This window comes from Harpia harpyja, chromosome 7 (genome assembly GCF_026419915.1).
Source record: "Harpia harpyja isolate bHarHar1 chromosome 7, bHarHar1 primary haplotype, whole genome shotgun sequence".
Classification (NCBI taxonomy): domain Eukaryota; kingdom Metazoa; phylum Chordata; class Aves; order Accipitriformes; family Accipitridae; genus Harpia; species Harpia harpyja.
Genome location: NC_068946.1, coordinates 33,094,762 through 33,103,760, shown reverse-complemented (window position 1 = coordinate 33,103,760; position 8,999 = coordinate 33,094,762). Strand labels below are relative to the sequence as shown.

Sequence of the window (8,999 nt, the reverse complement as noted above, 5' to 3'; positions counted from 1 at the left end):
CTGCTCCTTTTGCAGCGAAAGTAAGACAGAAATACGTTGTGCCCGGGATCGCGTCAAGTATTTAGCAAAGCAAAACCAAAAAATGAGCGTGTTCTCATAAAACGTCATTAGGCGCTGTCAGGCTATTTGTATCCGGCACGGCAGAGCTGCCCGAGGGCCTGTAAAGGAAGCCGAGGGCCTGTTGAATGGAAGCAGTGCAGGTATGGTTTACTGGACGCGAGGATCGCAGGTGACCGAGCGAGCAGCTGGGGAATCTAACGCCTCCCGCACAGTTTGCAGGCGGCGGCGGAGCGGCGTCAGGCGCGACCCCGGCCCTCCGCCGGCGCTGACCCCCGCTCTCGACTCCTGCCCTCTGCGGCTCTCCCCGCTTCCCCCGCGGCCAGCCGGTGCCGGGGCGGCGTCACCCCGGCCGCACGACTCCCGGCGTCTGCCGGCGGGAGTCACAACCCGGCGGGCGGCCGGGGGGGGGTCGCAGTTAATTGCAGCGCCATCGCCGCAGTCCGGAGCGGGGAGTTTTCTCCCCGCGCGCTGACTGACTGGCACGCGCCCCGAGCCCCGGCGCCGGCACCTCCGCGCAGCCTGATTGGCTGCCGGCCCGCTCCGGCCCGCTCCGCCCGCGCCCTCATTGGGCGAGCGCCGCCGCCAGCGGTACTTCAAAGCGGGCGCTGCCCGCACTTAGGCAGAGTTTAGCCCCGCCGCGCCGGAGTGTCCTTAGTGCCGCCGGGCAGCGCGGGGCGCACACCGAGCGCCGTCCCCCTCCGCCCCACCGCCCAGCCCAGGGACGTGCTATGGCTACGTCTATCCTCGGGGTAAGTCGGCACCGCGCCCTTCCTCGCGGCTTCTCGGCGGCGGCTTCGCCGCCCTCTGGGGGGAGAAAAAAAAAAACCAAACCAAAAAAACAACAACAACAAAAAAACCACCACAAAAAACTGTTGCTGCCGCCGCGTTGCGGCTGCCCCGGGCGCAGATCGCCCTGACCCGCGGGCGAGAGGTAACCCCGGCCCGCCTCGGGGGATTTCGCTGCGGGTTCCCCATCGGGTCGTTCGCCAAGAGTTTGGGCTGGAAACTCGCTTGGCCGGAGAGCGGAGAGCTTGTGCTTTCTTTTGTTTTCTGATTTTTTTTATTTTTTTTTTTTTAAACTCGCAGTGCTGCGGTAAATTTCCAAAGATTTTTGCTAGCTCGGCTTTGCGAGTGGCGCCGGTCGGAGGCTCCGCACCCCGTTTGCCTTCCTGCCATCTCGCTTTTCCGCCGCTCCTGCACGGTGGCTCGAGGAGATACCGCATTTCGTTCCCACGGGATTTTTGGTTTAACGGCGGTAGGTTCGAGCGGCCCGGCGCTGCGCGGGGCGTCCCGAGCCGAGCCACCCTCTCGGAACACGCGTGTCCCTCGTCCCCGCCGGGATCTGCTTCCGACGTGAACCCCTCGGGCGCCGAGACCGGCCCCCGGCGGAAAACGAGCTGTGCCGAGCGGGGCAGGGCCGGAGCCTTCCTCCGACATCAGCGAAAACTTTTCCGCGGTGCCGCTCGCCGCGCCGCGGTTCCACCCGCGCCGCCGCGTCCCCGCGGGAGCCCGGCGAGGCGGCAGGGGTGAGACTGACGGGCCGGCTTTGTCTCTCCCGCAGGAAGAGCCGAGATTTGGAACGACTCCCCTGGCCATGCTGGCCGCCACCTGCAACAAGATCGGCAACACCAGCCCCCTGACCACCCTGCCCGAGTCGAGCGCCTTCGCCAAAGGGGGCTTCCACCCCTGGAAACGCTCCACCTCCAGCTGCAACCTGGGCTCTAGCCTCTCGGGCTTCACGGTGGCCACGAGCAGGGGCTCCAGCGGACTGGCCAGCGGCACGGGCACCGCCAACAGCGCCTTCTGCCTGGCCTCCACCTCGCCCACCTCGTCGGCCTTCAGCAGCGACTACGGCGGCCTCTTCTCCAACTCGGCGGCGGCGGCGGGCGTGTCCCCGCAGGAGCCCGGCGGGCAGTCGGCCTTCATCTCCAAAGTGCACAGCTCGGCGGCCGAGAGCCTCTACCCGCGGGTGGGCATGGCGCACCCCTACGAGTCCTGGTACAAGTCGGGCTTCCACTCCACGCTCTCGGCGGGCGAGGTGGCCAACGGGGCGGCCTCCTCCTGGTGGGACGTGCACACCAACCCGGGCTCCTGGCTGGAGGTGCAGAACCCGGCGGGGGGGCTGCAGAGCTCGCTGCACTCGGGCGCCCCCCAGGCCTCGCTGCACTCCCAGCTGGGCACCTACAACCCCGACTTCAGCTCCCTCACCCACTCCGCCTTCAGCTCCACCGGCCTGGGCTCCACGGCCGCCTCGCACCTGCTCTCCACCAGCCAGCACCTGCTCACCCAGGAGGGCTTCAAGCCCGTGCTGCCCTCCTACACGGACTCCAGCGCGGCGGTGGCGGCGGCCAGCGCCATGATCTCGGGCGCCGCCGCCGCCGCCGCCGGGGGCGGCTCGGCCCGCTCTGCCCGCCGCTACTCGGGCCGCGCCACCTGCGACTGCCCCAACTGCCAGGAGGCCGAGCGGCTGGGGCCCGCGGGGGCCAGCCTGCGGCGCAAGGGGCTGCACAGCTGCCACATCCCCGGCTGCGGCAAGGTGTACGGCAAGACCTCGCACCTGAAGGCGCACCTGCGCTGGCACACGGGCGAGCGGCCCTTCGTCTGCAACTGGCTCTTCTGCGGCAAGCGCTTCACCCGCTCCGACGAGCTGCAGCGGCACCTGCGGACTCACACGGGCGAGAAGCGCTTCGCCTGCCCCGTCTGCAACAAGCGCTTCATGCGCAGCGACCACCTGAGCAAACACATCAAAACGCACAACGGGGGTGGCGGCGGCAAAAAGGGCAGCGACAGCGACACGGACGCCAGCAACCTGGAGACGCCGCGCTCCGAGTCCCCCGACCTCATCCTGCACGAGGGGGTGGGCGCCGCCGCCCGCGGACCGGGCAAGGAACCTACCGCGGGGCCCGGCGACTCCTAGGGGCAGCGCCGCCCGGCCCCGCGCCGCCGGGGAGCCCCCGGGAGCCGCCCGGACTCTGCCCTGCGCCGGCCGGGGGGACGCGAGCCGCCCCGCCGCGGACGGCGCCCGGGGGCGGGCGGGCGGGTGGCGGGGCCGGAGAGGCGCGGGCCCCGACCCGCGCCGTCCCGTCCCTGTCCCGTCCCACCCGGCCGGCCGGTAGGTACCGAGTGACACTTTCTTCCGTTTCCTTCTTCTCTTCTCCTCTCTTCCTGTGGGAAGGAAAGCATCCTAAGAGAGGCTTAAGGTGAGACGTCACGCTGCAAGTCTGAGACGGTTCCTCTGTATCTCATAAACATCTGTACAAATAGGGTTCAAAAAAGAAAAAAAAAGAAAAAAAAAAACCAGATCGTGTTCGCTTATTTTTCTTGTAAATGTTGATCCGATAGGGGGCTTGGGGATTTCTTTTTTTTTTTTTTTTTTTTCCTTAAATTGGTGAATTCCTGAAATTCAGGGATGTTTTGGGGGTTGGTTTGTTTTGTTTTTTTTTTTTTATTTTAAATTTCTGATGCACTTTGTGGAAGTCAGTATATATGTAAAAGATATTTAAAATGTTGAGTTAACATTTCACTCAAACACACGTAAGTTAAGGTCTCTTAAAGAAATTAAATGCGTTTATCTGTATGGAAAAAAATCTTGACATATTTTCATTTTGGTATTATTAAAGGACTCTGAACAACATACTCGCGGGTTTGTTCTTCTTCATGCCCCCTCCTTCCCCCTGCCCAGCACTTGCAGGGGTCAGGTTTTTAGTGGGAGCCCTTGCCCCCCTCCCGTCCTCCTTACAGGGACTGTGATTAAAAATACAGCGGGCATTGATGGCCGGGAGGGGAAGGAACCAGCCCCCGAGCCAGGCGCACTGAAGTGCTCCGGTCGCTCTTTTCAAGCCGCCTTAGTTTTGGTTTATTTAAAAAAAAAAAAAACCCAAAAAACCCCCAAAACCAAAAAAAAACCCCGACAAACCAACCCAACAAATTTAAACCGAGTCCGAGCCCTGCTATGCCAGCCGGGCACCACGCCGAGCCCTAAGCGCCTTTGGCAAAACCAGCCCCAAACCTGCGTGAAAGCACACTGTGCTGAGGAACTATTTATTTAATTTAAAAAGCCTTTAGCGCCACAAGGCTGCCTAGGTTGGGAGGTGATCTCGGGGGAATAAATCGCTAGAGTCAATACTCCGGAAAAGACATTTCATGCCTAAATGAAAATCTTGTTAAATGTTATTAATTTTGACTTAGAGCACACAGCAGCCCCCTGTGCCTTGTATTCCCTTATTAGGGATTCATGTCTTATCAAATATCTAATTAATCTCCTAGACATCATTTGTTCTGGCCAACTTTATCTCAGCTGGTCCACGGGGAAAACTCCGAATATTCTCGGTGACAAAGCTCCCTTGAAGATCCTTTTAATTGTCCAAATTAACTGCACCAAATTTGCATGTCAAACGGTAAAGGGCAACCTGAGATAAAATGTAAACGTTTTAAAAGCCCCAAACTAAGCACTTGATTTGATAACTAGGCTTTTTAATGTTATGGAAGACAACTGCTCCTTTCCTTTTCAAAGACAGTTGATCTATGCAAATACTGAATTGGAAATGCTTATGTCCCCATGCAGTCAAATGGTCCTTGCATGTTATTTGAATATCAGTGGCTCTGCTATTGAAAAGGTTCAAGGATGCTCTCTGACTTCTTTGTGATTACTCAGTGCAGCGTCTTATTCCGAAGAAAAAAAACTCAGGAATAATTAAAGGCTGGGCTAAGGCCTGGGAACACATTTGGGACAGGAATCTCATTTAGACAGGCTCTTTCAAAATAAGGCACAGTTAAATTGACCAGAAGGCAATTATTGAAATGAAAATTATTTTCACTCCCTTTGTCTCCTGACCACCAACCTAACAGCCACAGTATTTTTTTAAAGGCAAATTGTTAAATGAGATAATTGTGTTATTAAAAAAAAAGGGGGGGGGGAGGAAAAAAAAGTTAATTTAGTCTGCCTGGAGGAATACAAATATTTTAATCCTCCATAAAACAGGGAATGCAAATAACATCGGGAAACGGATTCTGCTGTCGGCCACCAACTGGAATGAAGACGTTGCGTTAAAGAAAATACATCTGCCGTGAATACTAATAACCGCGTCCCACCTCCTCCGCGCCGCTGTCGCACAAAAGCGACCGGGCAGCGCCGACACCGCCTCTGCCCCGGGGCGGCGGCGGCGGGAAGCCCGGCGGGCCCTTCCGCGGACGCGGGGGGGAAAGGAAACCTCCCGGGAGATGCACCTCGCGTCCGGCTGCCGAGAGCACCCTCCCCGAGAGCCGCTGCGGAATTTTGCTGGCCGAAAGCATCCCGGCGAGGTCCCTTGTCTCCCGCCCCCGCCCCGCCGGCGGCTGGGTGCCGGCAGGTTTCCCGGCGGGCAGGGGAGGGAAGGAACGGGACGGGACGGGACGGGAAGGGAAGGGAGGGGAGGGCGGACGAGGGGAGCGGGCGAGGGGGGACGTGCTCGGGCAGAGGTAAAATAAACAGCGGGCTGGGCGGCGGGACGCGGCTCCCCTCCCTGCCGGGTAGTGTTGGGGTTGCGCAGGAATGCACCCGCGCGGGGTGCTGGGCAGAAGTCAGCTTTGTTTTCGATTTATAATAAAACACATCAAAGGGAAACCATCCAGGTCCAGTTTCTGGCAGGCCGGGGTTACAATTCTCAGCTCAATGATCAAGGACCTCTTTGCATTGCCTTTGCCCCTTCGGGTCAGAAAACGTCCATCACTTCCAGACTCCCCAGAAACGACGAAGGGAGCAGCTCTGGGCCGCAGAGCCGGTTCGTTTAATCAGGAAAATAGAAAGCATGTCACCTTTTTAAAAATAAATGACACCATTCTTTCGTACGTGTTGGCGATAATTACATGGTCTGGGGAACTTTTACACAAAGAAAAACTAAAGGACAGGCGGTGCGAGAACCGAAAAATAAATCTGATTTCACTCTTTGAATCCGTAGTTCAGCGGCACCTCTTTAGGGCGAAGACGCCAACCCGGGAGCAGGAAAGCACCGGGCAAGAGAGAGATGCTCTCCCGTGCTCCGGCGGGCAGGGAGGCGGAGGGGAGAGCCGGGCTCCCCGCCGCCTTGGCCCCGCTCGCCCCGGGCTTGCCCGCGAGCCGAGCTCCCCTTGGCAGCTCGCTGGAGCAATCGCTTCCCCTTCCCACACCTCGCGGACCGCAGCTTCGCGCCGGCTCCTCGAGCCCCCTAAAAGGCGGCTAAGGACCAGCCGGCGACAGCACCCGCCAGCCCACGGGAAAAGGTAAAATGCCAGCAGAAATTATTCGGTAAATGCCATTCGATCGCCGGGGCCCCGGTTCGCAGGAAGCGTGTCCCCTGCCCCCCGCCGGGAATTACAGCCCCAACGGCTCGTTTTACACTTAAAAGGCAGCATTAATGGTTTCGTTCTAATGAGATAATAGATAAACACCCGATCCGGTGCCCGGACAGTTTCTTAATTGCGTCTTTCAATTCAAATGGAAACTTTATCTGCGGGAGCTGTAATTTATTTGCAGCCATTATCTGTTCGCCAAGATCCTCTCCCACCCTTCCAAAACGCAGATGAGGGGAATCTCACGGAAAGCCCGCCCCTTTGGGTAATTGGTGCACTAAGTGTTTATTTTAAGTCGGAATAATTTAGCCTCAAATTTCCTCAAGGAATAACATTCTTAACACATTAAAAAAAAAAAAAAAAAGCCCGAACCCGGGGATTTGCGATCGCGCCTGGCGGTGCCCCGGGCCGGGGCCGCACGGCGGCTCCCGGGCGCCACCTAGAGGCGCGCGCCGCCCCGCGCTCCCGCGGCCGGCCGGCGGCGGGCTCGGGGGCGCGGCCGGGGCCCGCCGCGGGGGCGGCGGCGCTGCGCGGGCCGGGCCGGGCCGGGCCGCGGCGAGAAGCCGGCGGCGGGAGGCGGGCGCCCGGGGACTTCTGTGGGAGACGGGAGGGGCGCGCGCGCACCCACCTGAGGGGAGACGGCGGCGCGGCGGGGCGGCCGGCTCGCCTCTGCGGCTCCTCCGGGGCCGTCCCCTGAGGGAAGGAGGGAGGGAAGGAGGGAGGGGGCGGGCGGGCGAGCCCTTACCAAGTAATGCCGGCGCCCCGGCCGGGGGTGGGTCACCGCTCCCCGCCCAGTCCGCGGCTCTGTGGGCCGGCCCCGCACCTGCGGCCGTCCGGGGGGGCCGGGCGCGGCTCCCGGCGGCAGGCACCCGGCGGCGGGCACCGGGCGAGGCACCGCCGCCGCCTTCGCGCCGCTGTTTTAACACAAACCGGCGGCAGTGCCTATTTCCGCGATGTGCTAATTGCTACTTGGATGGCAGGGCGCGAAGTCCTTGTCCGTTTCCTAGTACAAAGTAGGTTGCTAGAAAATTTGAAATTGCCTTTCAGCCTAAAGCTGCCTTACCTGAATGTCATAATTACAGTAATTATGTACATCCAAATTACATGCTAATTAAATTAGAATCAAATCGTTCTAAATCGAAATCAAATGAGGTAGCGGGAATTAATCAATGACAACATAAATAGAGAGCTTCCTTTAGGGGTATTTATTGTAACGATCCAAGCAGGAACCTGATCTGTAAGTCACCTGTTTATTTACTTTCGGAACAGTAATCGTTTACGGTTCAGCGCTAGTGTTAAACGGTCGGTGCCGCAGAGCTGAAGGGCGGCCCGGGAGCCCCCTCGCCCGAGGACGGAGGCTCTCCGCCGCCCACCTCCAGGCGAAGCCCTGGCCGCCCCGAGGGCCGCTCGACGGAGCCGGCGGGAGCGGGAGCCCGCCCCGTCCCGCCGCCGCCGCCCTCAGCGCGGGGCCGAGCCCCTGCCCCGGCCCGCCGGGGCCAGGCGGCAGGAGAGCGGCCCTCGTCAGATCCGCCCGCCCGGGGCCGCCGGCCCTCCCTCGGCCCCAACTTCTCCCGCTCCGGTCCCGGGGAGCTCCGACCCCGGCGGAGGGCTGCGCCGCCGGGCCCCGTTCCCTCCCCGCCAGGCTGAGGGAGCCACCTCACGGCGCCGCCGTCCCCGGCCGCCCAGCCCCGCCGTGCGGCAAAGGGTTAACCCTATTCCGCGTCTTTTAAGTGAAAAGAAAAAAAATAATCAAAAAAAGATGCTCTCACCGTCATCTGTGAACCGACAGCACCTCCTACAGGGCCCCGGCGCGCTCAGCCTCGCAGCCGCGCTGAGGGCCCGGGGCGGCGGCGGCGGCCCGGGGCGGGGTGCCCTGCCGGGCAGGGGGCGGGGCGGGGCCGCGGCCCGCCGAGCCGCCCCGGGCGACGGCGCTACTCCGCAGGGGACGCCGTGAGGGCTCTCACCGGCGTCCCGCAGCTTGGGCCGGGAAAGCCGCCGAAACGTCGCCCAGCGACCCTTCCCCTTCTTCTTTTAACCGGGTTTTGAACCCACCGGCTTTTCCCGGCGCAAGGCTGTCAGGCCCGAGGTGGTGAAGGAGGCCCACCCCTTCCAGGGCCGCCGTGTCGGACGCTGAGGACGGCGCCTCGTACCGGTAAGGTGGCACAAACTGTCCGAAGGGGAGTACCCAGAGCAGGGAGCCGCCTCCTCCGACGCTGCACCGACCTTCCCCAAGGCTGTCAGGGCAGCACCGAAAGCAGGAAAGGTCTCGCAAGGATGGGCGTTTTGTTTCAAAGCTCTTCAACGGGTAGTCTTTGAGACAGATGCATCCAAAATGTCATTATTCTTCTGCTTTAATTTTCATTCACAATGGCCATCCGTCACAATGAACCCATCCCATGTGCCAGTCTTTTCCTGTGCGAAAGGGCAAGATGTACATAGCATACAGCAAACTACGTGCAAACGAGTAAAACGCAGAGCGCACAAAAATGCCTAGAACTGTAGATGTCGAGCTGTCCTTCCTTCTTCGGGTAGAGCTCAGTTCATTGCAGCTGGCAGATTCCTGTGCCGCGCGCACAACGATCAGACCGACCTGTAAGCAAGAGACCCTTCTTTGGAGTAGAGGCACCTTCCAG

The 8,999-nt window shown here is 60.5% G+C and overlaps 1 protein-coding gene across 1 annotated transcript; it reads left to right on the top strand.

Annotated features, from left to right (window-relative positions):
• The first annotated feature begins 708 nt into the window (after positions 1–708).
• SP9 (Sp9 transcription factor) lies at positions 709–3,124 on the top strand. Its single transcript, XM_052792648.1, has 2 exons — positions 709–809; positions 1,622–3,124. The coding sequence occupies exons 1-2, from the start codon at positions 789–791 to the stop codon at positions 2,975–2,977; spliced, it is 1,377 nt and encodes a 458-aa protein (XP_052648608.1). The 5' UTR covers positions 709–788; the 3' UTR covers positions 2,978–3,124.
• Positions 3,125–8,999: the final 5,875 nt, after the last annotated feature.

Bases quoted from the DNA above. Each gene is read 5' to 3' on its own strand.
- SP9 (XM_052792648.1), top strand. From the start codon at position 789: ATGGCTACGTCTATCCTCGGG. The intron at 810-1,621 runs GTAAGTCGGCAC...TCTCTCCCGCAG, and splicing joins TGGCTACGTCTATCCTCGGG to GAAGAGCCGAGATTTGGAAC.